Genomic DNA, 27,581 nt, shown 5'->3' with positions numbered 1-27,581 from the left:
AAAAGTAAACTCCAAATGGATCAAAGACCTGAATGTAAGTCATGAAACGATAAAACTCTTAGAAAAAAACATAGGCAAAAATCTCATGGACATAAACATGAGTGACTTCTTCATGAACATATCTCCCCAGGCAAGAGAAAGAAAGGCAAAAATGAACAAGTGGGACTATATCAAGCTAAAAAGCTTCTGTACAGCAAAGGGCACCATCAATAGAACAAAAAGGTATCCTACAGTATGGGGGAACATATTCATAAATGACAGATCCAATTAAGGATTGAAATCCAAAATACATAAAGAGCTCACGTGCCTCAACAAACAAAAAGCAAATAATCCAATTAAAAAATGGGCAGAGGAGCTGAACAGACAGTTCTCTAAAGAAGAAATCCAGATGGCCAACAGGCACATGAAAAGATGCTCCACATCGCTAATCATCAGAGAAATGCAAATTAAAACCACAATGAGATATCACCTCACACCAGTAAGGATCGCCATCATCGAAAAGACAGACAACAACAAATGTTGGTGAGGTTGTGGAGAAAGGGAAACCCTCCAACACTGCTGGTGGGAATGTAAACTAGTTCAACCATTGTGGAAAGCAGTATGGAGGTTCCTCAGAATGCTCAGAATAGAAATACCATTTGACCCAGGAATTCCACTTCTAGGAATTTACCCTAAGAATACAGAACTCCAGTTTGAAAAAGACAGATGCACCACTATGTTTATCGCTGCACTGTTTACAATAGCCAAGATATGGAAGCAACCTAAATGTCCATCAGTAGATGAATGGATAAAGAAGATGTGGTACATATACGCAATGGAATACTACTCAGCTATAAGAAAAAAACAGATCCTACCATTTGCAACAACATGGATGGAGCTAGAGGGTATTATGCTCAGTGAAATAAGCCAAGTGGAGAAGGACCAGTACCAAATGATTTCACTCATATATGGAGTATAAGAACAAAGGAAAACTAAAGGAACAAAACAGCAGTAGAATCACAGAACCCAAGAATGGACTAATAGTTACCAAAGGGAAAGGGGCTGGGGATGATGGGTGGGAAGGGAGGGATAAGGGCAGGGAAAAAGAAAGAGGGCATTACAATTAGCATGTATAGTGCATGGGGGACACGGGGGGGAGCTGCGCAACACAGAGAAGACAAGTAGTGATTTTACAGCATCTTACTATGCAGATGGACAGTGACTGCAAAGGGGTATGTGGGGGGGACTTGGTGAAGGGGGGAACCTAGTAAACATAATGTTCTTTCTGTAATTGTAGATTAATCATACCAAAATTTAAAAAAATTAAAATTAAAAAAAATTATGGTCCATCCTCATGTGTATTTCTGACTAAATGGGCCAGTTTATCCAATGGTAATGTAGAATACCAACAGCTATTTTATGGAACATTTGATCTCCCCAAACTTGTTCTTCTCAAAATTAAATTAGAAAATTATGGCTCAAAAAGAAGAAAATTGAATGGGATGCCTGCATTGACTGGTATTTTGAAGCTTCCAAATAATTTTAGGAATCTTAAATTGCCTCTCTGACAAACACAATGTCTAGACTGAGGCAGATAAACAACCAAATAAGCAGAAAACAGCTTCTGAGGCCTGTATTCCAATCCCCCATTTTCTCTGATCCAGGACTCCAGGCAGCCCCCTCGTGCCCAGGCCGTGGAGTCCCAGCCATCTTCTTTCCCCCTCCGCACTGCCCCAACTCCTCTCTACCTCAGTCTCCCCATCCTAACTCTGTCAACAAATTTAAAAGCTGGTGTCTAAAGTTAAGTCTTCTGAGCATCTAAATAAACCCAAGTTTCTCATGTTCCCTGTCCTAAGGGAACATTGTGAGTCATAGTTACAGAGTTTCCTGAGGTGATTCAGGACCCCCATAGGTGTTTTGAGAAATCTGACACACATAGGCATTCAAACTTACCAACCTGGGTTCTGAGATTTGTATCAACTCATCCACATGGCTGCTGCTGATGGCCAGGCCAGGCACTGGATGAAACTGGCTAGATGGGAACATCCTGAAAGGGATTTGGAGAAACAGACCCCTAACCTTTGGCAAAATGCTAGAACACTCGCTGGAAACCTCCACTGAGCAATTACAGTAACTTTTCCTAAGCCTGTGGGTTGGGATAAGGTTCAGGCTCACACACAAAGCCTGAGGCACCTGTTCATGACTATTCCAATCAACTTCAGATCATTTTTGAGGAAAATTCTGATCTTTTAGATGCTGAATCCATATGGGTAGGCTTTAACTCTGTTTATTAATGGGCTGAATTGGGGTCTTTCCCTTCTAGTTAAAAGGACCAGAATAGAATGGGAAACTATGTCCACTCCAGATCTAGTCAATTTGCAAGCCAGCTTGTGTGTGCCCTAGATGAGTCACCTAGACGAAAGACCACTAAAGTCCTTAGCTTTCAGCTCTTGGAAATGAAAGCCCCTAAACAAAAAACCAAAACCTCCTAGTGTTTGCCGTCACTGCAAAGAGCCAGGGCGCTGGGGGAAATCTGCTGCAGATTCCAGCTCTTCAAGCACCTTCAGCCCACTAGCCAGCCCTCCCAATGTCCTGATGCCCAGCGATGGGGCTCCAAGGAGCTGCAGAGGCTCTTCCCAGCCCTTCTCCTTAATTGGCTTGGAGGAACCAGCCTGGGTGGGAATGAATCTCTCTCTGTCCTTTTTGACTCTGGGGTTACACTCTCTGTGCTCAACCCCACTGGTATAAACCAGCCCTCACCTCAGAATACTAAAAAATAATGCAGGTCTCAAATAAACCCTGACAGGTTTTCCTGTGTCTGGACCTATTCCCTTTTGTTTGGGGCCTTGGGAGACACACACCCTCTTCTCCTTAGTTCCTCTGCCCTATTCATTTATTGGGCTAAGGTTTCTTAAAACTGTATGCATCATGCCAGAATTTCTTTCTCTCAAAAGGAGGAAATAATTCTAGAATTTTAGAATAGTAATCAAAATAACCAAGCAGAGGGATTAAGAGACTTTAAAACATCTTTTATTTTATACTATAGCTGAGTCTGGGGACACAGATCATTCATTCCTATTGGATCAGCTAGCATCCTCATTATGGGTGAAATCTCCAACTGACATTGTCAGCACCCACAGTGCACCTCCCTTCAAGATTCAAATAGATCCCTCAAAACCTCTCCCCATAGTTAATCAACATGCTGTAAGTATTGAGTATTGATACTTATTGATACCTCAATTCAAGGCATCGAGCCCATGATAGAAGATCACAGGCTCAGGGCCTCAGCCCTGCACTAGTCCCTGTGATACCCCTGCTTCACCTGCTGCCCTTCTCAAACCTCTTCCAGGAAGGGAGTATCCACCTGTTAAAACTTTTGACCTTTAAGGGGCACGAAGTCTCTCAAGGAAGATGGCAGTCTGCTCACATGCAGGTTCAATGTTTAGGACATAGGACCACATTTGAATCCAGGTGGGCTTCGTGACACCCTGCACTTCAGAACCTAAATCTGAGCACCAGCTTCCTCGGACCGGCTGGCTCCTGCTTGTGGTTCAGCCTCTGCATGCTTCACCAAAAAATGATAAAACTGGCCCTTTTTTGAAAGATGGGGATGACATGGCTTTGGGAACTTTAAAGAAGGGCCTGATAAAGCTGTTGGAAATCCTAATTATCAACTTCCCTCTCTCCTGTCAGTACGTGAGAGGGAACGGAATGCCCTTGGAGTCCTCGCCCAGAAGCATGGGGACCATCCCCAACCCACAGGGCATTACACCACAGTTAGACCCATGGCCCAGGGGTATCCCCTTGCTTCAGAGCCATTCCTGTCACTGGCCTTTACTAGGCCTATGGACAGAATGATAGCCTTCGTGAACCAGTGTTGGTGGGAAACATCAGTAGGCCACAAAAGTGCTGACCGTGCTTGCACCTCCTGCACAAAGTGCAGCCCTGGGAAACCCAGGCATTTTGAACTGCCCTGTGGACCAAGCACTCAGGATTTGGGAGAGGGACTTCATATGGCTTCCCTGTCTCATGGATATAAATATACTTAAGTCATGGTTGTATGTTTTCTCACTGGACCAAAGCTTTCCCTTGTAGACAGGCCACTGCTGTTTCTGCGGCTAAAATTTCTGTTAGAAAAGATTTCCCATCGTTGGGGAAGCCCGTTCAAACTTTGCTGTGGCGAGGGAGCCCACTTACTGGCCTGGCGCTGTGGCTAGCCTGTGCCATCAGGGCGGCTTTATGACGGTCTCTGTGAGGGAGCCCACTTACTGGCCTGGCGCTGTGGCTAGCCTGTGCCATCAAGGCGGCTTTATGACGGTCTCTGTGGATGGATATCTTCATCAGTCTTCAGGGTTAGTCGGATGCACTTAGGGCACTACTGCCACCCAGTTGGCAAAATTTGTAGAGACCCTCCACACACCTTGGCCAAAATCACTGCCATTATTCCTAAGTCTCAGATACCCCGCTTTGGGACTCATGGACTCGTCCTTTTGGAGAGTCACAGGACGTCCAGTGCATGTGGCCCTGCCTCCTTTGCCCCACGGTGGATAAAAGGAGGCCCCTCAATATTGTGGAGACCCAATTCCTTCTATTAAAAATAACCATGCTTTAGCAGAGCAGTCTTCTCATGGTGCACTCAGCCTTGCACCTCCAGGCTGCAGCACATCAGGGACTGCTAACCCATCTTTGTGCCAGCAAACTCCAGGGAATAGACTCTTGGACTCACATGGCATCTAAAGAAAGCACCAAACTGTGACTAGGCCTGCCCCTCATCTGGCGACCTGAAAATAAAGATTTCCCAGAATTGGAGCAGATGAGGTCGGGTGAAACAGCTTCCCCACGGGGTCTGGACCAGGCCTGTTAGCAGGTTTAGCACTTACAGTCTCTCTTTTCCATCCAGGCTAGTACCTGACTCTGGATTCTTATCCAAATTTATAGTCTCTGAATTTACAGCCTTACAGGCTGTGTCACTGATACTACAGTTGTCCCCAAACTGTTCTTTTGAGATAGCAGCACTCTTTTAAACAGCTTTGAAGTTTTGCTGCTTTGCAACAGGTCACCAACTGTTTACTTCATGTTTGTGCCCTCTCTAGGTCTGCCCGCACACGACTGGGGATCTCAGTGTGCTCCTAGAGCATGCACTATCCTGCTTCCATGGCCACTTTAAGCAGGGTTTGCCCCCTCGGGGAGACCTATTCTGTGCCAAGTTGGAGTAAGTGCCAATAAATATTTCAGTTGGCTACTTCCAGGCCTAGGGTCCTGGTTTAGGACCATCCTGCGATTTTGAATTATCATGTTACTTTTGATTCTGTACTTGCTGCCTGCACAACCTTTGTACAAGGAGATGACCTCTGGTGCGTACAGGCCTGATGGATGTGGGCTCTGGTTGGAGGTGCGCAGGAGCTCCCTCTGACCCCACTCTATGTGGATGTGCCCTCACCAGGGTTCTGATCTGTACAGTTTCCCTCCAACATGGGGCAGGACTCCCAGGAAAGATTCCTCCTGGCACCATGGGACAAAAGGCCACTGAATTAAGAAAATATGACACCTGATCAGTGACGCTTCCAGATAAAGATCTCGATCAAAAGTCAGAAATGTGAAAACTAATCAAGAGAAACCGCACTGACATGAAGCTGGGAGACCAGAAGGGGGAGCTCTCATGCCCTACCTGGGACATCAATCACAGGAAGGATCAGATAGTCAACCAGAGGCCCCACAGGAAAGGTGGGCGTTGCGTCTCCTACACAAACCGACCGCCCTCGGAGCTCATCCGGAGAGAGATCCTCATCACCCCGAACTGCTTTTCTCCAGTGGGCTCGCCTTCAGAGCACCCCCTCCCTACTCCCCCTTCTTCTCCCTAATGTTCCTCTTTTTTGTGAAACTGGCCTGTAGTTTTGCAGTAGCTACTTGTCCCAGATTGCAGTTCTCTGCTGTTTGCAAATCAGTTTTGCTGGTAAAATAGCTGACTTTTATTTTTAAGGTCAACAGATGTGTATGTACAATATATAAAGAACTTTAGAAATCAAGGCTAAAAAGATGAACAATCAAAATTTTAAATGAGCTGAAGACTTGAATAGACACGTCACAGAAGGTTCACACACGCCTTGGGCACAGGAAGGTACTGCCCACACCATCAGCCACTGAGGGGGTGTCCATGAACCTCAGAGGCACGTCTGCAAACCACTGCAACTGGGAAAATTTAGGAGACAGAAAACACCCAGGTGAGGGAGACGATGGGGCCTGTGGGCTGCACTTTGCTGAAAAGAGGCAGCTCAGCTCCCTGGAGATGGCCTGGCAGGTCCTTACACAACAGAGCACATGCTCACCAGGGACTACCCTGCACTTGCCCATCAGGGGTGAGGTCACTCAGCACCTGAGTCCTTGCACACCACGTTCAGAGCAGCCTCTCTCAGATGGAGGCCGCCTCTGCGGGCCAGCAAAGGATGAAGCCAGGGGCCGAGAGGCGGGAGCCACTGGTCCCAACCACACTGTGTCACCGCGTTTTGTGAGTCAAAGGAGCTAGACACACAACGAACGATCCTGTGCCGCCTGTGACCCCAGGACGGGCAGAAGGGTCAGAGCAGGTGCCTCTGTCTGGGAGGGGCCTGGCTGCAGGCCGAGGGGCCTTGTGCACAGGGCTGTGAGAACAGCATCTGTGGAGGCCACCACATGTCCTCCAAATACGTCGGTCTGAGCCGCCTGCCCCCCTCACTCTCAGACTGTCTGTCTGTCTCTCCCTTTGTTTCTCCCTCCGTCTGTGCCTCTCCTTCTCTCTCTCTTTCTCCCTCTCCATCTCTGCCCCTCCCTCCCTCTGTCTGTCTCAGTCCCTGTCCCCTGTCCCCACTCCATCTTGTTTACAGGAACTGTTCTCTTCCATCTCTTCTGTCTGCTCTGGGTCGGGACAGCCAGGGCTGTGGTGGGCAAACAGGGACTGTGTCACCCCATCTACCCCCATACGGGCTCGGTGGTAGAGGCCTCCCTGACCAGCTGTGGCCCCTGAGTGAACTCCTGCAGCCTCAGGCCCATTGGCAAGTGTGACAGGGTGGACAGACAGATGGGTCCTGCCCATGCCACGGGTCTGGGCACCCTGCTCACAGCGGTGGGCTTGCACCATGTCTGTCTCTCGTAGACCCACCTTGGGTTCCTGCAGACCCTGTGCCAAGGCCCAGAGCCTCGGGGCTTAGGGACATGAGCGCTCTCAGGCAGTCCCCCAGCTGACGCCTCTGGCCAGGTGCCCCGCCTCCCTGTGTGAGCTGATGGTGGCCCCAGTCTGGCCTGGGCTTGAGCCCACCCTGGCCCTGACCTCACAATCCTGGCCTGAGCCAACGAGCAGCTCGACCACCCACTAGCAGGGCCATCCCCACAGCCACCAGAGGAAAGCACTCCCACAGCCTCCCCCAACGACTAGCCCTGTGGCCCTCTGGGCCTCAGTTTTCTCAGCTATAAAATGGGATAATAGCCTCCCACAGCTTGGCTTGCGAAAGACGTGGGCAGGCCGTCCCTCCTACTCCAGGACACCCTCCACCAGGGCTGGGGTGGGCTTTCCTCAGCACCCAGGCCAGGGTGGGGGACTCCACCACAGGCTCTCACTGGGGCTTATCTGGGCCAGGATCTACTCCCAAGCGATGCCCTCCCTCCTGGCAGGTTGGTGCGGGTGGCTGTCCTCACAGCATGGCAGCAGCTCCCAGAGCAACAGACCCAGGAGAGAAGGGCAGCACCTATGAGGGCCTCTCTGACCCGGCCCAGAAGTCACACACCTCCACCTCTGCCCTGAGTCACTGCTGGGGCAGCCTGCACATGACAGCTTGGGAATGAAAGCTGGGCTGAGGGGCCACTCGAGGCTGGCTCTCTCACCCAGTAGATTCACTTTTAGAAATTTATTCTTGCCCTTAAGGCCGCCATCTCTGTTCCCAGCCTCATACAGATGTATGGTAACAAGCGAAAATCACAGTTCGTAAGTTGATATCCTTCTTTTCTCTGAAATTACGTTGTAAACCCTGTTCCATGTTACTATGTGTCCTTCAAGAGTACATTAAGGTGACTGACAGGATTCCCACCCAGTGACCAGAACACAGCGTGCTCCTGTTGGAAAGACAAGTTATTTCAGAACTGCCATGCTTAGTGGTCATGGGACTGCAAATATATTCATGCTTGTGCATTTTGTTTCTCTGTGTTGTTTTCTAAGGATGAAGTCACAGATTTGGGACTATATGGGGTGGAGTGAGTGTTTTACTCCCTCTCGATGTGTATTTAAATGTCCTCCTTCCAGGAGTCATCCAATGTACCTCTCCGTCAGCTGCACTCACAGGCGCCATGCCCCTCTTGGACCCTACACCTGCTTCTTGCTGTGGTATCGGATCCCCAGCAGTCATCTTGGGCCACGAGGCTACTTTAGGGAAGCAAGTGCCACACTGCAAGGCAGAAAAGAAAGATCCCCAAGGGTATCGTGGAAGAGCCATGCCAGCCTTAGATTTCCTATTTCCATATGTTTGTTTCATGTGAGAGAAAAGATCTCTGAGGTTTAGATCTCTGTTATGAGCTACTTCTTAACCTCTTCAAACATTACTAGGATTGGCTTTAGCATGCTAAAGATTTCTAAGTTATTTACAGGTGTCGAGTGGGACTCAAGTGTCACCTCACAGTGCATTTTGGGAGGGACATTATAGGCAGAAGGAGAAGGACAGCCATTCTCAGGGACACAGAAGTAACTTCCTGGAGTGTGAAGCTGTCTGCTCTCATCTCAGTGGAGAGGGTATCAGGTGTGACACGGACTCACACCTTCACGTCATGGGGAGCATTGGAGCAGAGCGTCTGGACGGAGGCTTCCCTGTGGGTCTGTGCTTCCATCCTCTCTCCCTATGCCTCTGTCTCTGCCTCTCCTCCTTCCTGCGCTCTCTCCCCCTGCCCTTAGCAGGAGAGGGGCCAGCGAGTCCCCTGTCCAGGACAGGGAGAGTGACTCACCATGCACATGGGCGGGTTGCACAGCTTGGAGGAGAAGCTGGGAAACTGACTCCCTGCGAAGCAGGAGAGCCCAGCCCTGCTGGCACTCTGTGAAAGGCTATTTCTGTCCTCCTTGTGCTCAGATGGAGACACACCATCCAGCCGACAAATGCCCCTTTGTGCTGGATGGGTTTCCATCAACTTGTGAGATGCCCTTAACAAGAGCTGGCTACACAGTGCCCTGGGCTCTGACCAGAGAAGGCCTGCTGGGTCCTGGCCCCCTGCCAGCCTACAACACTAAAACACTATGTCTGCCTTCCACGTGCTCCTGGTGGGAAGGAGCGAGAGTCGGCCTTGGGCAGGCTGCGTAGCCCCCAGGCCGCAGGCAGCAACTGTGAAGTCAAAACGGAATATCCCCACTCCCCAGTCCTCCCTATCAGCCTTGAAGAGCAAGGAAAGAACCAAAGTCCAGCCGATGGAGCAGGATACCATGAACTTGGAAGAAGCTGTTGAGGCCACCATGTTCAGAAGCACAGACCAGGTCTTCCAGCAGTCAGGCAACAGCCAGAGAGCACCAGGCTGGGTTGAAGTGGGTCCCACACCTGCCTGACACCCTACAGCTGTGCCCAACAAACAAGGTCCCCCAGGAAGAAGGCAACCTCATCATCCACCACGAGATACTCATGGCAGGACCTCACCTGGTCGCTGGGAAACCAATACAACCCAGTCAAAACCACTACTTGATTCAAACTCCCACCAGGCTCAGCCTGGGACCCCTGGACCAGCTGTGCTGGCCTCCCCAGGACCTGGGTAGAAATGAGGGGATGGGCAGGCAAGCCGCATCCCTCAGTGGTTCTGTATTCCCAGCTGAGGCAGCACACCGATGCCTCCTGGACAGGTGCCCTGCAGGCATAGGTGCAGGGGCAAGGAGGTCGAATCCACGGGCCAGCCTGGGGTCTGAGGTGGGCTGTGCTTCCCAGAGAAGAGAGAAGGGCCTGAGGCAGCCTGGCAGTCCTGAGCCTCCCCATGACCTCAGGAGCTCCCGGCACTGTCTGGGGTGGGGTGGGCAGGGTGGGCTCAGGAGACCTGGGTTCAAATCTCAGCTCTGGGAGCCTCAGTTTCCCCCTAGGGAGAGCACACACGAAAGCCCAGCCTGCCACAGCAGCCCTGCTGGTGCCACCCTCGGCCTCTTGGTGGCAGTGTCTCCTCTTGGTTGTGACCTATGGGATCCTGGTCCTATCTGGTGACTAGACCCCAGCAGCCGGGGCAGGAAGCATCCTGGAAGCTGTGGTGCTAAAAGAGGAGCCCCCTGAGCCTCAGTGTCGGGGGGGCTAGAGGGGCAGGAAGAGTGGGGGTGCCGCTAGGGTACCCTCAGGGACACAGGAGGCTTCCTGGAGGAGGGGGACCCCAGACTTGGAGAATAAGGAGACTCTGACTCTGGGCAAGGGGAGGCGGGGAACGGGGATTGTGGGCTGGGTTCATCAGCAACTGTCCTCTGAGCACTGGGGCTGGGTGCAAGGCCCAGGCTGGGCCTCTAGCCCAGATGGCTTTCTGGGCAGGCCAGGGCCAGCAGATGCCCTTCAGGAGAGGAAGTGGGTACCAGACAAGACTTGACCTGCCAGCAACCACTCTTCACCAGACCACAGACCACTGCCCCACAAGGTCCCAGACACCCATCCAAGCTCCATAGTCACCTGTGGCCCAGCAGCTGCGTGGCCTGAGTCAACGATTGAAGTCAGGGCCAAGAATATAGAGCCTGGCAACCTGTCATTAGTGGTTTGCAGACCATGGGCTGGGCCAGGCCACCTGGGTCAAGGGACACATGGGCCTGGATAAAGAGGACATGACCAGGGCATGCCCCAGGCAGCCATCAGGTATGGGCTGCGGTTCAGCAGGGCCTGGGGCTTTGTTTATGGGGAGGGGCAGGGGGGCACAGGGCAGACAGTATATATGCAAATAAGAATGGTGCTTTCAGGAGCTAACCCAGACAGAGCACAGGGTGAGGGGGATCCCAGCCACTGCAGACAGATGGTCTGTGGTTGGGTGACAGGAAGGAACCCACCATGCAGAGGCCTGGAGGCAGGATCTTCAGGTGGAGAAAAAGGGGTGCAAAGGCCCTGAAGCAGAGAGGAGCCCATGGGACAGACAGGTGGCAGAGCGGAGGGGATGCAGGTGCACAGAGTCCAGGAGTGAGGATTTTCACAAGAAGATTTCAGAGGGATTTAAACTGGCCAATGACATAATCTGATTTGCTTTTTCAAAATAGGATTGGGGGAGACAGGGAGTGTTTCAATCTGTTATCTGTTCTGTGTTTAAATGTATTTATTAATGAAAAATATATTAGTATTTAGATAAGCTCTGAGTATCAGAAAAAAACCCAGAATTACAGTGTCTTCAAAAAAGATCATTCTTTTCTTGAGGTGGGCAGCCCAGGGAGGTTCAGTGCTGCAAGCCCTGGGGACACAGGCTCCTTCTTCTTTAGCTTTGCTGCATGAGACTCCCAGGCCTAAGTTTGCCTCATGGTCCAACACAGCTGCTGGAGTTCCAGCCATTACATCCATATTCCAGGCAGCAGGAAGGACGAGGTAATGAAGAATGGCACAGCTCCACCGTTTAAGGTCCCTTCCCTGATGTTGCACACTTCCTTCCATTGTCAGGATGTAGCCATTCGATCACCCAGCTGCAGGAGAGGATGGGAAATGAGCTTCTACTCTGGGAAGCCATTTGCTGAGCTACAGAATCAGGAGTCTGTGACTGAGGGAGAAGGGGAGAACCAAAGGGAGGAAAGCACTGCCCCTGCCACCTTTGCCCTGGCTGCTGGGTACAGGGGCTGTGCTGGGCATAGATGCCCACAGGGGACAAGAGGAGTCAACCTTACCACACCTTGGAACATGGATGCACAAAGGAGCATGACAGATGGCCGGGTCATGGACATTGCCTCTCACTGTCCTCTCCCCCAGCAAGGGCTGGTCCTTCCTGCCTGCTGCCTGGAGGTTAATGGCTGTGTGATATTCCAGAATGCGACAGCCATAACTCAGCCACTCACTGTGGTGGGTGCCTGCTTCTGGGTTCAGGGTCTTCCAGGGTTGGCCATGCTTTATTGGCAGCCTTGGTCATGTCACATCTCACTGGGGGCCCCCTTCACCATACCTGGCCTGTTAGCACCAATCAACCTCCTCCGTCTCTACAGTGGGGGTGATGACAGCACCTCCTCACAGAGCTGCCTCCATCCTGTCTCCTGGAATAGGGTAGCCCACTAGCTGCTGGGGAATGGTCCCCAGGGTGGGTGAGGCAGGCAAGCAGCCCCCAGTGCGTGCCTGTCCTCCTTGGCAGTGGGCATGTGCAGGCTGGCCTGGGTCCGGCAGAGGCAGGGGCAAGCACCCACCTGCCTCACTAAGCCTGGGGTGCTGCAGAGGTTCACAAAACGTGGTTTATGTGAAAGTATATCTTCCCAGGCCCGAGGTGACACGTTGTGCTGTCCCCATGTGACTCCCAGGGGCTGCAGGGCTGAGGCCCCTTTCTGGCCAGGAACCCGTGTCCCTCCTGACGAGGGGTGATGGGGCCAGCCTCTGCCTCCTGCAGGACTGGAGCTGCTGCCTCTACATGGAGTCACCTCTGGGGCCTGCTCTGGGTGGCAAAGGGAGAAGGGACTGGCATTCAGGCCTCTGTTGTCCTCCCCCAGGCTGGATCACCTCATCTGCATCTTCCACACAGGAAGTGCATCTCCAGGCTCACCCAGCTCAGAAGGGACAGGTGACCTCGGCACCGCTGTGCAGCAGGCGTGTCTGCGTGTGTGCACTGGCTGCCTCTCAGCCCCCCGCCATGTGCCCGTGCCTTGCTGGAGCATGCCGGCCTGTTCCTCCCCAGCCAAACCCCTCTCTGGCGACAGCCCCAGAAGGTCCCTTCCCCATGGTCCTGGGCCTCAGGTCAGTGTTTGGGACATGCGTCAGTTGCTCACGTGTTCATGACATCTCTCCAGGAGATTTGGAAGTCATGCAGGTGTGAGGTCTGCCTCTTTCCATCTGCCCTGGGAACTGCCTGGAAACAGTTCACAGGCAAAGGAGGAGGACACCACAGACCCAGGAAGCCACCCATGAGGATGCACGCAGGGGCAGGCGGGGCTGCTGTGGCTCAGGGGGAAGGAGAGCCATCCAGGCCCCGGAGGCCAGCAGTGGGGGTGCCACACCCCAGCTCTAAGTGCTCACCTGTTTGGCCTCCATCTATCCTGCTTCCTCCTTCTGGCTGAGGGAATGCTGCCCCTGCGTGGGGATCTGTCCCATACGGCTGACATGGGGTGTGCTTTCGCGTGGGTGGTATCAACATTTGAAGTTGATCTCCAGTTGCTCGGAACAGTCAGGCATGGGGTATGTGGGCACAACAGTAACTGTAATGTGTAAGTGCTTAAACGGGCCGCCGCGCCCAGACCTGCCCGGAGCCCTGGGCACCCGTGTCCTGCCCACGCAGCCCCGAAAGCAGGAGCAAGGCAGCAGCCCTCTGGAGCCATGTTGTGGCAAAGAGCGCCTTCTCCATGGGATGGCCTGGCAGGGGCAGAACCAATCGATGCCCCCAGGACTCACAGGCCCTGGGAGGCGTGCCGGGCTGGCCGTGCTCATGCTTGCATACATGGGGCCTGGCAGTCTGAGCTGTGGGCTTCGGGACTTGAGAGCTGTGGCCAGGATGAGCTCCCGCGCAACCCCACACCCTATGCCCCAGGAACCCAAGAGGCAGAGTGCTGAGGAGTGGAGCCCGAAGGCTCTGTGAGTGGATGGGAAACCACCTTGCCACCCATCCCCCATGCCGGGAGGAGTGGGCTTCCTGGTTTAGTGGAAGATCCCTGTTCTGATGAATCCCCGGTGACCTGCACTTTCTTTGTCTCCGGTTTCACTTATAAAACTTCCCCCCACAGCAGGGCAGGCACAAGCCGGGTGGGAGCCCCATGCCCACAGAGCCGCCTGCTGTCCCACAGGCTGCCAGGCGTCCAGCTCACATATTCTCCCAGGGATTCTGAGCGCATCCTCGGGGCCTCTCCCCTGTACCGTGTGGAGGATGCCCTCTCCCCAGGGCTTGAAAGCAGAGGCACACCTGGCCCCACGCGGGGGTGCCCTGGCTGCTTCGGTGCAACCTCAGCGCCTAGGACAGGGCCCAGCATGGGGCAGGTGCTGGTGAGTGCAGGGTGCCAGCTAGTGCCCGGCTTACTGCCATGGGGACTGTGCTTACCCGTGCTGGAGAGCTCATGCCCACACAGCCAACCTTGTGCTAAGGCACCATGTTGCCTGGCAGGTGGGGACACTGTGACACAGAGAGGCCAAGCCACCTGCCTGAGCCCACTAGCACTTGTGAGGGACCACCCTGCCAACACAGGGTGGCTGAGAAGGCCAAGGGGGACTGTGCTTGCTGCACACTGTGGGTTTTGGGGACATCAGCAGACATGAGGAGGAAGGTAGGAGGCGGGAGGGGCAAAAACAGCTGGGGCTGGAAGTGGGCTTCAGGGTCTGGACTAGGGGACTTGGTGGCCCCAACTTTCCTTACCAGCCCAGGAGATATTGCCCAGTCCCTCCGCCCCCGCATGCTTGGGAGGGGCCTGCCTCAGGCCTGAGGCCTTGAGGCTTCCTGGTAAACAAGGGCCGACTGAGCGGGGGCCTGGAGGAGCCAGCGCTCTCTGGCTGCCAGAGCGGCTAGCACATAGGGAGCCGCCACAGGCTCTGGCCCGCCTCCCGCCTGGAGAAGCAGGAGCTGGCACAGAGCCGGCGGTGATCCGCTTTGTGCCTCTCCCAAGAGCGCGTAGGAGGCTTTCGTGCCTTCATTTACCGGGAGGAAAGGCCGAAGCTGGGCGTGCAGGCCCAGACCCAGGTCTCCCGGGGCGCAGACCAGGAGCTGGGCTGTCAGGGCGCGCACGTGGGCCCCAGGTTGGTCGCGCCCGAAATGGCCAGGGCAAGGCTGATTCTAGGCCATATTTAATAGGTTAGAAGGGTCCACGACGGGGTCGCAGAGGAGGACGTGCCTTGCACACGCTGATGTGAAACCTGGGCCTGGGGAAAACACGCTGCTCCCGCCCTTCTCGCCAAGACAGGGAGCGTCCCCGGAGGCCCCCGGGCTGGGCCTGCAGGCCCCCGGCCCGCCCCGGTTGGGGCGGTGTCTGGGGGCGGGCCGGGGGGCGGACGCTCAGCCGGGTCCCCGCCCGCGGAGGCGCGGGCTGCGCTCAGGCTCGGAGCTAGGCGGCCCCAGCGGCCGCACCATGGACTCGGGAGCCGAGGAGTACGAGCTCAACGGCGACCTGCGCCCGGGCTCGCCCGGCTCCCCGGACGCCTCGGTAAGCGTCCCGCCCGCGCCGCTGTGGGGCCCGGGCCGGCGCCCGTCTTCTCTGGGCGCCTCGCTCGCGGCTCCCCGGGCACCTGCGGGCGCTGGCCGGCTGAGCGCAGCGCCCGCACTGCAGGGTGAGTGGGGTCGCCGCGTCGGCGCGTCCCCTACATCCCGCCCCGTCGGGGCCCCGAGAGGTGGCCCCACGTTGCGGCCATCGCTGCAGGTGAGGGGGGCGCGGGCGGAAGTGCGTCCGCGGCCGGGCCAGGTGCTGCCTACGCCCACGCGGGCGCCCCCCTCCCCCCTCCCCCCCACCGCCCGGGCCTCTAACTTCGCCCCCGCATTTCCTCCCGCTCCCGCCCGGAGGATCCCAGCCTCTGGGCCCCCGGCCAGCAGTGGGCAGACAGTTACGTCACCCCACGGTGTCCACAGCGACCGCACAATCTGGTGCGTGCTGGTGGGGAACTTGGGGCCGCTGTGGCCCCGCTGGCACCTCTACTTGCAGGCTCCTGCGGCTGGTGCAGAACTGGCCTGCACCCGGGAGCATTCGGCCCAGGCAGGAGCCAGGCAGTGCTTCTGCCCCAACATCAGAGCATGTGCCTTCCAAGCGTCTCTTTCCATAGTCCCGGGCGCGACCTCTGATGACTTGTTGACTTTGGCTGTTCTTTCGGTTTCTACCCCATGGGGATGGAGCAAGGACAGCAGCCTCTCAACCGTGTGAGCCAGGCTGGAGCAGACTGGTGCTGCCCAGGGTGGGCGACCAGTCCTAGGCCAGACCGTGGTGACAGGCCGTGTTCAGGGGTCAGGGGCGACCGGAGCCGGCCCCCACGCGTGCCCCTGGTCCCACCACAGTGATCCTCCCTGCCCTTTACCATCTTGGCGGAGCCTTTCCAGCGCCCAGCCTCCATGCGGCCATTCAGGAAAGCCTGATGGCCCTAGGGCAGCACAGGACGTTTATTCCAAGTGAGAGGTGAGGATAGTGAGGGCTCAGAAAAGCCCTCATGTGGCCCTGCCGCACATGTGAGCACTTTGGACCAAGGGGCCGCATGGCGGAGAGGCTGCTTCACCTCTGGGCCATCGATCCTGAGTGCACAAGGGGAACCAGTGACCCTATCTGCCTTCAGGGAAGTGAGGCAGCAGGCCAGCGACTAATGGGGCAGGTGGGCTTGAAGGGAGGGGCCCTGCTCACCTCCCAGCCCTTGGCTGCACCCTCCTCTCCAAGCCTGACCTGTTCACCGTGGCTTCCACAGGCACGATGGGCACACGGCAGGCCCGCAGGGTCGAGTGGATGTGCTCAGGGATCACTGCATGGGCTGTGGGGCCAGTTGGGGGGCACTCGGCCCCAGCCACGTAGCCTCTGTCTGAGCCCTAAGCCCAGATGGACTGGGCTGAGCTCCCAGGGGCTTGTGTGTTGGAGGGCAGTAGCGGGCTCAGGAAAACTGCCTGCACCGTGAGGATGCTGGTCCTGGGCCCCGGAGGACCAAGTAGGCTGAGGGTGTGACCTTCTGCAATGAGAGGAAGGGTGTCCCAGGCAGAGGGCACAGCCCAGAGAGAGGCCCAGAGGCTGGACCACAGGGCACACTGAGGCTGGGGAGGAGGCATGTGACTGGAGGCCAGGCCCTCTGCACCTGGGGTTCAGTTCCAGGAGGAGGCTCCAGGAGGGGTGGCAACCTCAGGGCCCCTCTACTTGCCCCCCTAGGGCCCAGGACCCCAGCGGAGCTCCCCAGCATCACCTTCCCCTTCCCACCATCAGGACCTGCTCGCTGTGTTCTTGGCACATCACTCTCTGCCTCAGTTTCTCACCCATGTGATGTGATAGCAGTGCTGCCCTCGAAAGTGTGGTGAGCACAAGTGTGAAGTGCTGCCACTAGCAGGGCACGCTGTTTATTCCTACCTGCCCCACAAGACCTTTGCCAGGACGTGACTCCCGGGCAACTGTTTGGAGAGGGCAGCACCTGCCCTCCTGGCCAACCCTCTAGGTGCTGCTGTGTCCACTTCAGGCTCCTGAGTGGGTGCGGGGTGGGAGGAAAATCTTGCTGGGATGAGGGGCAGACCTGGGGTCTTCAGACATGTGCTAACTGGAGCAGAAGCTGTGGACAGCAGGGTGTGTAGGCTGGGTCACTCCTGTACTCCAGCATGCCCCTGGGGTGGGCAGACTGACTGTGCGCCGCCAAATAGCCTTGGGCAGTGCAGAGCTTCTTGAGCCCACACACATCACATCTGCCCTTGTGTGAAGCTGGCAGGCCTGCTCACCCCGAGGCTGCACACCAGGAGGAGTGTCCATGTAGCCGCTGCACAGATGAGCCTCAGGTGCTCCCTCCGTGCGCGCAAGGCCCAAGACTCTCACATGAGGCTGGCCACCAGGGTCTCTGCGGGAGTGGGCTGGTGTCTTTGTTAAGTCAGCTCATGTCTGGGGGGCAGCAGGGGGAAAAGTAAGCATTTTGTTGTGAGAGTGGCCCTCGGCTGAATCATGCTGGGTGGCCGGGTGTCATGGCTTGGGGGCAGCTGTGTTAGACCCTGCAGGTGGCACTGGACCCAAGGCCAGCTGAGGACATAGCAGGAAGGTGGCAGGAGAGTGACGTAGCCCCTGGGGCTACATCTGGGTTTTGCACAGCCCTAGCTGTTGGGGGGAAGTTTGCTGTTTTTTTCATTTCTGCTTTCCCAGCAGATCCCGAGGCTGTTGAGGTCTTGGCCAAGTTAAAAAAGCATGCCTAACGTGGCTCTGGGGTCACTGTGGGCCAGTGCTGAGCCCACAGGAAGCAGGTCTGCCCAGCCCACGCCCTGTGGCCGTGGGAACCCCAGTGAGACTTCCTGCCATGATGCAGAGGGCAGAGCTGGTGGCCCCTGCGGGTGTGTGCCCTCAGGCCTGTGGGCAGGCTCCTGCAGCTGAGCCTGCTCCTACAGTCCTCTCAGGTGTCTCCCCTGCACGTGCCCTCCCCACCCCGACACTGCCCAGCCCCTGTGCTGCCCCCACCTGAGTGGAGGGGCTCTGGTGGGCCAGCAGCTGGAGCTCAACCCCCAGGCCCTGTTCTTAGCTCCCATGGCCATTTCCCCGGCTTGACCACTTCCCCAACTTATCGTCCCCCTTGTGAGAGATTTGGTGTGGAGTTACAGAGTTGTGCAGCCCATTTGCTAGGCAGTGTGACCAAGCTGGTGGGGAGGCTGGGCGGTGAGGGGGAGGGACATCCAGCCCTGCCTGTGACACTGTTCCTCATCCAGGCCCCTGCAGTCCAGACCCACAGGGATCCTGGTGGACTCCCCAGGACAGGGCCTCCCTGGGACTCACGCAGTAGCCAATCCCTGCCCAAGGCTCAGCTCCATGCAGCCCCCTGGACCTCCTCCCCAGGGCAGATCTGAGGCCAGCCTACTGTCCCAGGCAGCCCTTGGCATGGGGCAGGATTGAATTCTTATCTGCCTTCCCTTGAGGTGGCCCTGGGAACTCCCACCCAGCCTTAGTCTCCAGCTCCCCTTTCACCTCCAGCAGGGAACCCACTGGGGATGCTTCCCAGAGGGTGTAGAGATGGGGAGACAGGCCGGCAGAGGGGAGTGTGCTGCCAAGCCACACTGCCAGGCTGTGGTTAGCCAGGGCTTGACTGCCCCCAGCCAGTGAGCCAGGAGCCTCAAGCCATTGCTCCGTATCAGTGCCCAGGTTGAGCAGGAAGCAGATGGCTGCGTGGGCAGGAAGCACCCTATACCAGGAGAGGTACGTGGCCAGGGCCCTTGCTTGCCTCTTCAAGGCTCTGAGACAGTGGCCCAACCTCCAGAACCTCCCAGAGTGCCTACTGCGGCTGGAGCTTGGGGCAGGGGGCCTCTGGGTGCTCAGCACCCTCCAGGGGGTCCGTGATATCAGTTACCAGGCTCCTGATCCCAAGAGCCTGGGTTCAAATCCCAGTGAAGCCTTCATGTGCTGTTGGTTTCAGACAAAATGCCTCCCATACTAGCCTCAATTTACCGATGGTAAGTGGGTGTGGGGACAGGGGGCTCCCTGGGGGAGGGCACGTGTCTGAAGGACAAGTAAGATAATGGGCTGTGCCTGGGGCACCCAAGGTAGAAAGCAGGGCACACCCGTACTGGGGTGCTGCCGTGACGCCCATGTTGTGTGTGCGAACATGCCCGTGGCTGCATGGCTAAGAAAGACTTGAATGGTTCCAGAGAGCTCAGAATAAAAAGAGCAGAGCTTCCCTCCGCTCGCCAATTAGCCTGGGCATATGCGCATTTGTTTGTGTATGTGTGTATACACATTATGCATGTATGTTTATACACGTGTGTGTGTTTGTGTATGGATGTGTATGATGCATGTGTGCATATGCTCATGCATGTATGTATGTGGGTGTGTGTATGTGTGTATATGCTCACATATGTGTATGTATGTGTGGTGTGTGTAGGTAGGCTTGCATTTGTATATGTTTCTGGCTCCCCTGCTCCCTGCAGGTGGGAGGTTCCCTTGAGGTCTGCATCTGTCTTTGTGTCCCTAGGACTGGGGACTGGGGTGAAAGGTGGCATGGGCTTAAGGGAAGGCACTTGGGTGGCAGCAGTGTGCAGGTATGGGGCAGCCTGCCCAGCTGTTAGTGGAGAGGCGAAGGCCTGGCTGTGTCTGGAATGCCCCCAAGAGGGCCAGGCTGCAGGGCCCAGAGAGGTGTCCCAAGTGTGCTTGCACTGAGAATGTTCAACCAAGTGGATTTGCTCCACAAAGTGCCATTGGGAGAGGTGGGGCAGGTAACTCAGCTACCAGTGTCCTGCGTGCCAGCCTCCCTTCTTCCTGGGCATGTTCTTCTAGAATAAATTCAAGCCTAAGAAGGCAGACAGAGCGAGGTTCCACCCTTCAGCAGGTCTCTCTTTTTCCGTGGTGAAATGTCCAGCTGGAAAAAGTAGGGGCAGCCATAAGTGCTGGGCCTGCTCCTGGGCTGGCAGCCACTCCTGGGCCCACATCTTCCGTGAGCTTAGAAACAGAATCTCCCAGGTGACTGGTCCCAGGAGGCTGCGGCCTAGGGCCTGGGCCCAGGGGCACCTGTGAGCAGGGGGCCAGAGCCAAGGGGCACAGGCTTGTCTTGGGGCCTGGGCAGAGGCAGCTCAGTCTCAGGGGAAGAACTGCCTTCCAGTGGTAGCGGTCCCCAGAGATGAGCTCCTGTCTACCACAGAGGTGAGCCCTCTCTTGCCTTGTACCCACTGCCCTCCTCCAGCCCTAGAGAGAATGACCTGTCTGTCCTCCAGCAGAAGATATGGGAGCTTCCTGGAGGCAGTGGCCTCTGGGCAGGGCCTAAGGAATGTAGGGCACTTGGGGGTGGCAGGCTGGCCCTGCAGCCCAGAAGTGTGCTCAGGCCAATGAACGTGAGGGCAGCATGTTGCCACCGCAGCACTGAGGGCAACTGCAATAAAGGAGCTCAGATAGGGTTTTTAAAAATAAAAATGAGGGACACTAAGCTCAACTGCAGTGTGAACTGCTGAGATCTACTGAGCACAGCTGTGTGCCCTGCACAGCAGGGAAGTGGCATGGGTGGATGGGCGTTGGTCAGCTGGGAAGGCCTGTTTCATATCTGGACAAGTGAACTGGGTCCCCCACATGTCACTTGACGCTGGCCACCAGCCACTACGCAGACCTGAGGAGAGGCTGGAGAGGCAGGCACCCAGCAGACAGGTGATGGTGGTGGCTTCCCTGGGAAGCCAGTGTGCCCTTGTGCCCTGAGGCTGACACCCCCCGACTCTCACGCAGCCTTCCCACTGGCGCAGGAACCGGCCCATCAACGTGAACCATTACGCCAACAAGAAGAGTGCGGCCGAGAGCATGCTGGACATTGCGCTGCTGATGGCCAATGCCTCCCAGCTGAAGGTGGTCATCGAGCAGGGCCCCAGCTTTGCCTTCTTCATGCCGCTGGTGGTCCTCATCTCCATCTCCTTGGTGCTGCAGATCGGCGTGGGTGTGCTGCTCATCTTCCTTGGTGCGTGGAAGCAGGGCCCCGTGTGGAGAGGGCTGGGCCGCCCACCTTGGCTGGCTTTGCTTGCACAGCCTGGGATGGGGCGCTTACCACCTGACATGCTCTAGGCATGGGGGTTTGCCGGCCCACCTCGCTCAGCCCTGTGCAGCCCCGAGGGCCCCTGTGTGTCTGTCCTACCTGCCCATGCTGAGGACATAGGAAAAGAACTGAGGTGTATTGAGCACCTACCATGTACCAGCTGGTCCTTACAGTCCACAGGGACTAGAGGGTGGCCCCTAGGTGAGGGTCTGGACTAGGTCATAGCTGTGTGACATCGGGCAGGTTACTTGACCCTCTGGGCCTTGGTCTCCCTGCCTGTAAAGTAGGTGTAAGGACGAGGCCTGGAGTTGGTGTGAGGATTGCTAGGTCACTGTGCATAGTGCTCAGAGGTGCCTGCTCAGCGCTCTGTGCCTTCAAACCCAGACCTGGCCGTGGGCATGCCTTGCGGTCACTGACCAGACACTGGCTGCTTGTGAGAAAACAGGGGTTGCAGGGAGATGGACGTCAGGCTGCCAGGTGAGCCCACTGCCCGCGGGTGTTAATGCAGGTGCGTCCCTCTCTGGGAGATGCACTCAGCCCACCCGCAGCACCCCTCAGCGTCCACTCCCCCCAGTCAGGTACGACCTCAACAACCCTGCCAAGCACGCCAAGCTGGATTTCCTCAACAACCTGGCCACGGGCCTGGTGTTCATCATTGTAGTGGTGAACATCTTCATCACTGCCTTCGGTGTCCAGAAGCCTGGGGTAGACGCAGCGCCCCGGCAGTAGGGGCTCAGGTGAGCCGCCCCTACACCTTCTGGCTCCCATGTAGGCCTGGGGGGCTCCAGCCTTTCACACCCAGCCCCGTGAGCACGCAGAGTAGGCGCACCCGCCAACGTACAGCCCTATCCTTGCCCAAAGAGGCCAAGCACCCACCCAAGGTCACCTTGCTTGGAGCAGGAGCAGCAGGGAGGCAGGCAATCCTCTAGCACACCAGACAAAGCAGCCCCTCCTGTATGGGCCCAGGGTGCCCAGACATAGCACCCAGGGAGTGGAGACACATGGAAGGTGGGCATGTGCCATGTGCCCTGCATCGACCCTGGCCAAGGCTGCATGGCATCAAGGCTACCCCTTAGGAGGGTGGGCCCCTTGGCCCACCAGCAACGCCCCAGGGCTGAGAGGACAACAGGCTTCCCAGGCCCAAGTGTTGGGAACATCCTAGAGAACTTTCCAGAACACTGGGAGCATGCACCCCTGCCCAAGCCTTGGCCATCAGCCCTACCTAGTGCCCAGCTTGCCGCCTGACTGCTGGCCCCCAGGTGCTATTATATTCATGCCCTGCAGAACCCTCTGGATGCCAGCCTGCTCCCTCACACGTGGTGGGGTGACCAGGCCATTTATTAATCACCTGCTGTGTGTCCCAAACAGCCCTTCCTCTCCCATGGGTCAGCCCAGCCCCTGCTCCCTCCCCAAGGGAGGGACACAGTGAGGGCAGGCCTCTAAATCCTGACAGTGACCCAGGAGGGGAAACTTTGCCCAGGTTAGCCCTGGGCCCTGCTGATGCCAGAGGCAGAGGCTTGTGGGCTGGTCACTGGATACACCGCTGAGGCAGGGCCACCAGGGCAGGGTGGAGGCCCGGCAGCCCTCACGCCTCTCCTGTCCCTTCTTTGCAGATGCCCCCATCACACCCTGCTGCAGCTGCCAGACCCCGGGAGCCACCTGACCCCTGAGGTCTACTCCCTGCCTGAGGCATTCCCCGAAACCACTGGAGCCCTGACCGGGCCCACTGGACTGTGTCCCGGGTTAAGCCTCCCATGGTTAGGCCACCAGGGGCCAATGCATGGCCTGCTCTGCCCTCAGCTGCTCTCCCTGGAGTGTGGGCTGGTGAGGTCCGAGACAGAACTGGCGAGCCCCCAAGGAGGGTTGTCACCACGGCCACACGGCAGGCCCAAGGATGGACTGGCCAGGGCCAGAGGGGTGGGGAGACACCCTACCCCATGCCAGCTGTGGGCGGCCCACAGCCTCCGTGCTTCCTGGACCACCAGTGCCCCCTGTCCACTGCTGTGAGTGCTGGTACGGCCATCTGCCAGCCATGCCAGGCAGGCCCCAGCCCCACTTTCCTAAGCAGCCACACCAATAAAGCTAGCTGAGGCCCCTGCTCCAAATTGTGTAGCTCCCAGTGCAGCCCTCTCCCCACTTCCCCAGGCCCTGCCCCTGCCCTGCAGGCCCCAGCCCACGTGGGCCCCCCGACTTCTGACATGGCACCCCACATGTCCTCAGGACACGCAGCCACAGGTCCCTGGCCAGCCTTTCAGGGAGGGCTCCAGTTCTCAGGCTTCCTGCAGTTGGCACACACTCCTCCCCTCCAAACCCACAGCCCAGACCCCTGCTGCCTGAGCTGCTGACCAGTCAGCTGAGGGGCTGAGGAGGGCAGGGTTCGTACCAGGTATGGGCCTGCCTGTGGGTCCTCACCTCACCTGGATGGGAGCCCTGTCCGCCTTCGAGGCCTGCAGGGCCAGAGCCCACCCACCACCGCCTCATCCTTCCTTCCCAACCCCCCACCTCGCCCGCACCTCCTCATCTCCTTGGGGCATAAGCTTGCCCTCACTTGGCCCCTCCAGGTGGGATACCTGGCCCCCCACCTGCGGCCTTCGCAGCCTCTCTGAGCCACACTGTTGGGGCACGAGCCCTCAGAGCTGCCAGGCCCCTCCCCCTCGTGGTTCTTCCAGCAACCGTCTGTGCCTGGGGCAGCCAGCACTGGGTCCTGGTCCCACGGGACCTTCAGGTGGCCGGGCCTCTATGGTGTGAGTGACGGTAGGTAAACAGTAGCGCATTGGGGTTAGCTTGAGGTGGCCTGCCTTAGGCTTGCTTTAAAATACTCCAGGACAAGGGGGGAGGGGGAGGTGCCACAGAGCTGAGCCAGGCCACAATCTGGTGGGAGTCCTCGTGTCCCCCTAAGGATGGTGGTTGACAGTGACCCACCTGTTGGGACGAGGCCCACCAGGATCAAGGCGCGCAGGCGGACAGTGAGTGAGCGTGTTCCCAGCCACAGGGCAAGGTCCCGGGCAGACACAGTGGGGGTCGGGCCAGCCCTCCTGCTGTGTCACTGTGGCATGCTTCACCAGACAGCTGGGCTTTCAAGCTCACACCTGTGACCTGCTCCCCTACCTGCCCTTGTGTCAGTTGGCCTGATGCTCCCCATCCAGTCCTCTTTGCTCTCCCCTCCTGGCTGTCCCAGTGTGTCCAGGACAGCTCCAGGCCACTTGCCCAGGCCAGCCTGCCTGGGCCTGGCAAAGGTGGTGGCCTCCCAGCACCAAGTCCGGGGTGCTGGAGTGCGTGTCATGTGGGCAGCCATGTGGGGTGGCAGCCCCTGTGTTGGTCTCACAGGGCAGGACCCTGGTGGCATGGTTCCCCTTTCAGCCAGGACAGGAAGTTCGCCAGAACATAGCTGGAGTAGAGTCCCCCATGGCTAGACTGAGTCCTTGGCCACCAAGTCACAGTGCTGGGGACCCTGGGGAAAGGGCTAAGCAGTGGGCGGGTCTATGTGGCCCAGCCTCAGGTGGCCCCCAGGATTCATAACAGCCCCCACCTTCCCATGCGGAAGCAGCAGGCTCATCCTGGCCCTCCAGACACTGTCCAATCTCAGGGCCTTGGCATGTGCTGCCCTCTCCAGGGCACTGTGCAGCAGGCCCTCTGGGCTTACTCTGCCTTTGGTGCTGTGTCTGAGCCCTGCCTGCCCAGCTGTGCCCCAAGAAGGGTTCCTGGGGGAGGGTCAAGAGGCTAAGGCTTGAGTGGGAGAGGAGGCAGCCCCCATTCATGCCTTCCTCCTGTGTGCTTATGGGACCTCATGCTCAGCTGTCCTGCCAGATGCCACCACCTGCAGCCTTGTCCTTGGCACCGTGTGAGGCATATCGTAGGTGCTGTCCATGCGAGCTGGGCCCTGTGTGTGTGTCAGGATGCCCAGGCCACAGCGAGTGCAACAGCCCTGGCAGGAATGCAGCCAGCCGCCCCCTGCTCAGCTTTGCCCTCTCGGGATGGTGGGGACCTGAGCGTAAGTGGGGGGTGCTTAAGAAGGATGTGCACATGCAAGGATGCAACAGAGAGCTGGACGCTTGGGAGTGGAGACGGGGTGGAGAGGGTGGCATGGCGCAGCTGGAGGACAGGTACTAGCTTGCCTGCCAGGAGGTAAGTGGTCTAGGTTGGTGACAGATGACATGTGGGTCACAGATGGCAGGAGAGGGCATGCCGGCTACTCCAGCTGTCCTGGTCCCTGCACCTCATGTGCAGTGAAGCTGTTACTGCGCAGCTAACCCAGTGTGTCCCTACTGTCCCCATCTGACCTGCACTCAGGATGGATGAGGGTTGTCTGGAGACCGCCAGGGGCAGAGGGACTGAGCTGGCAGCCGTGCTGTGTGCGGGTGTCCCTCCATCTTTCATAGGCAACCAATGCTCTTCCAGCCCCTCTCGCATTCACTTCAGGGCAGACACCACTTTACTGGGTGCCCAGCCAGCGGGCCCTGCCCTCATCACCATGCACTCAGGGCCCTGCTGCCCCACCTGGGACAACTCGGGGGTTGCCAGGCCAGCACAGAGGGAGGGGCCCTCAAGCCCAATGGCACAATGCTGACCAGGGACTGGATGCCACCCCTGTGTCTGCAGGGCCAGGCCGTCCTGGCCCTGCATAGTCAGCAAGCCCTGGAGGCTCCTGGAGTTGTGCAACATACAGCTCCAAGTCCAGCTGTGAAACAGCCTCTGTCCCCACGTGGCCAAAGCCACATGCCACGCCTGTGGCGTCAGGGCCAAACGGGTCCCAGGACCCCCACCTCTGGAGAGCACCTCCTCACCTCTGCTTACCCTGCTGCCTCCCCAGCCCACACACCCCCTCAGCCTCCTCCCTCCTCCTCTCCCCTCCTCCTCACGTCCCTTTATTGCCCTGCCCTGTAGTGGGGGCTCCCCCCTTCCCTGGCAGTCCTAGGGAAGGGGCAGACTGCCCAGGTGGCAGGTGGGGCGGCCTGGTGGGGACGGACTGAGCCTAGACATGGCTGCCCCTTGCTCACCTCCTGAGCCCCAGCCTAGGAACAGAGGCCCTGCGTGCCCCAGGCAGTCGACAGGGGTGGCCGGGACCTCAGTGGAGAGGTGGGCAAAGGCCTGATCATGACCAAGGGCTGACTCTGGGCAGTGAGGGAAAAGCCTCGGTGGGTCGAGGTTGGAAGGGGAAAGTAAGCAAAGGAAGAGAGCCAGCGGGAGCCTGGGTGGGCACCCAGCACTGCAGCTCAGCAGGCAGGTCCTGGGGCCCCGGGCAGGCACTGCCCTCCCCACCTGGGGAGGGGACCCCTGTCACAGGCTCACCCGAGCAGCGGCCTCCCTTGTGTCAGGCGCACAGTGCCACGGTCTTCCTGCTGCAGGCCTGCCGGGCCTGCCTGTCTGGGTCGGTTCCCTGGAGGTGCTGTCCTAGTTTGAGGCTGCTCCAGCAAAGGCCCACATGGGGAGGCTTGTAAGCAGCAGATGTTTATTTCTGGAGGCGTGAAGCCTGCATTGTGGCACCAGCAGACTAGGTGTCTGGTGAGAACCTGCTTCCCCGGGTGTGCTCCCATGGCAGGAGGGCTGAGGGGCTCCCATCACGGGGGTTATACCCTCATGACCTCATCCCCTCCCAAAGGCCTCACCTCCTAACACCCTCGCCCTGGGGGTTAGGAATCAATGTGTGGATCTGGGGGCACAAGTCTTCACACTATCACACTATGGCCTGTGTTTTCTATGACGGTGACATTTTAACACCACTTGGTCTCCCTTCACCTTCTGGGGCAGCTCTGCCCTGACTGACCCTTCATCTGGTCAGCCTACCACCTTCACCAGGAGAGCAAGACAGGCACAGAAAACACCCTAGGAAGAGATCTACCCGAGTTGGTGTTGCAGCTCAAGATGAGTGGGGGATGCAGACTGGACAGCAGCCACAGGGGTCTGCTGACCTCGAGAAGCCCCGCCGCCTCTGACAGTATCCAGGACAGGTGCGGGCACCTGGCCCCTGGTCTGGCCGGCCAGCCAGTGTGGCAACAGAGCTGGTTTGTCAGGAGTCTGGAGCACGGCACACCTTTCCAGTCACCAGGTGTCCGGAGGAGGGCTGGAGGGGAGCAGGTAGGTTCATAGGCCACTCGCCCACCCCCGAGCAAGGCCAAGTGGGGCTGTGCGCAGCACACAGCGCGGGGGCAGTGGCCTGCCCTAGGCACATGTACCCCCACCTCCCCCACACGCTCAACCGCCAGCCTGAGACCAGCTGCCCAAGCACCTCCGGAAACCCCATACCCTGTGGAAAATGCAAACTCATGATGATTCTTGGGTGGACAAATGTGCTTGTTTCCTTAAAAACAGGCTTGGGGTGGGGTGGGGGTAGCAGACGGGGTTGGCAATCAGGAG

At 57.5% G+C, this 27,581-nt stretch overlaps 1 protein-coding gene across 14 annotated transcripts; it reads left to right on the top strand.

The window, feature by feature from the left end:
- Positions 1 to 14,850: 14,850 nt before the first annotated feature.
- Positions 14,851 to 23,326, top strand: NINJ1 (ninjurin 1). 14 transcript variants are annotated; one of them, XM_036991307.2, is made up of 6 exons: positions 18,346 to 18,919; positions 19,137 to 19,173; positions 20,927 to 21,152; positions 21,512 to 21,704; positions 21,802 to 21,964; positions 22,841 to 23,326. In XM_036991307.2, exons 1-6 carry the CDS (start codon positions 18,882 to 18,884, stop codon positions 22,895 to 22,897), a joined length of 714 nt encoding a protein of 237 aa, XP_036847202.1. In that variant the 5' UTR covers positions 18,346 to 18,881; the 3' UTR covers positions 22,898 to 23,326. The 14 variants fall into 14 exon arrangements, 11 of the variants coding, with proteins under 11 accessions (XP_036847215.2, XP_036847210.2, XP_036847205.2 ...); XM_036991313.2 differs by lacking the exons at positions 18,346 to 18,919; positions 19,137 to 19,173 and adding an exon at positions 14,908 to 15,229 and having other exon boundaries at positions 21,806 to 21,964; XM_036991309.2 differs by lacking the exons at positions 18,346 to 18,919; positions 19,137 to 19,173 and adding an exon at positions 14,917 to 15,229 and having other exon boundaries at positions 21,515 to 21,704.
- The last annotated feature ends 4,255 nt before the right edge of the window (positions 23,327 to 27,581 follow it).

The sequence above is a fragment of the Manis javanica genome, chromosome 2, assembly GCF_040802235.1.
Source record: "Manis javanica isolate MJ-LG chromosome 2, MJ_LKY, whole genome shotgun sequence".
Lineage (NCBI taxonomy): Eukaryota > Metazoa > Chordata > Mammalia > Pholidota > Manidae > Manis > Manis javanica.
Note: the sequence above shows the minus strand (reverse complement) of the source record. Positions and strands in the feature narration are given on the sequence as shown.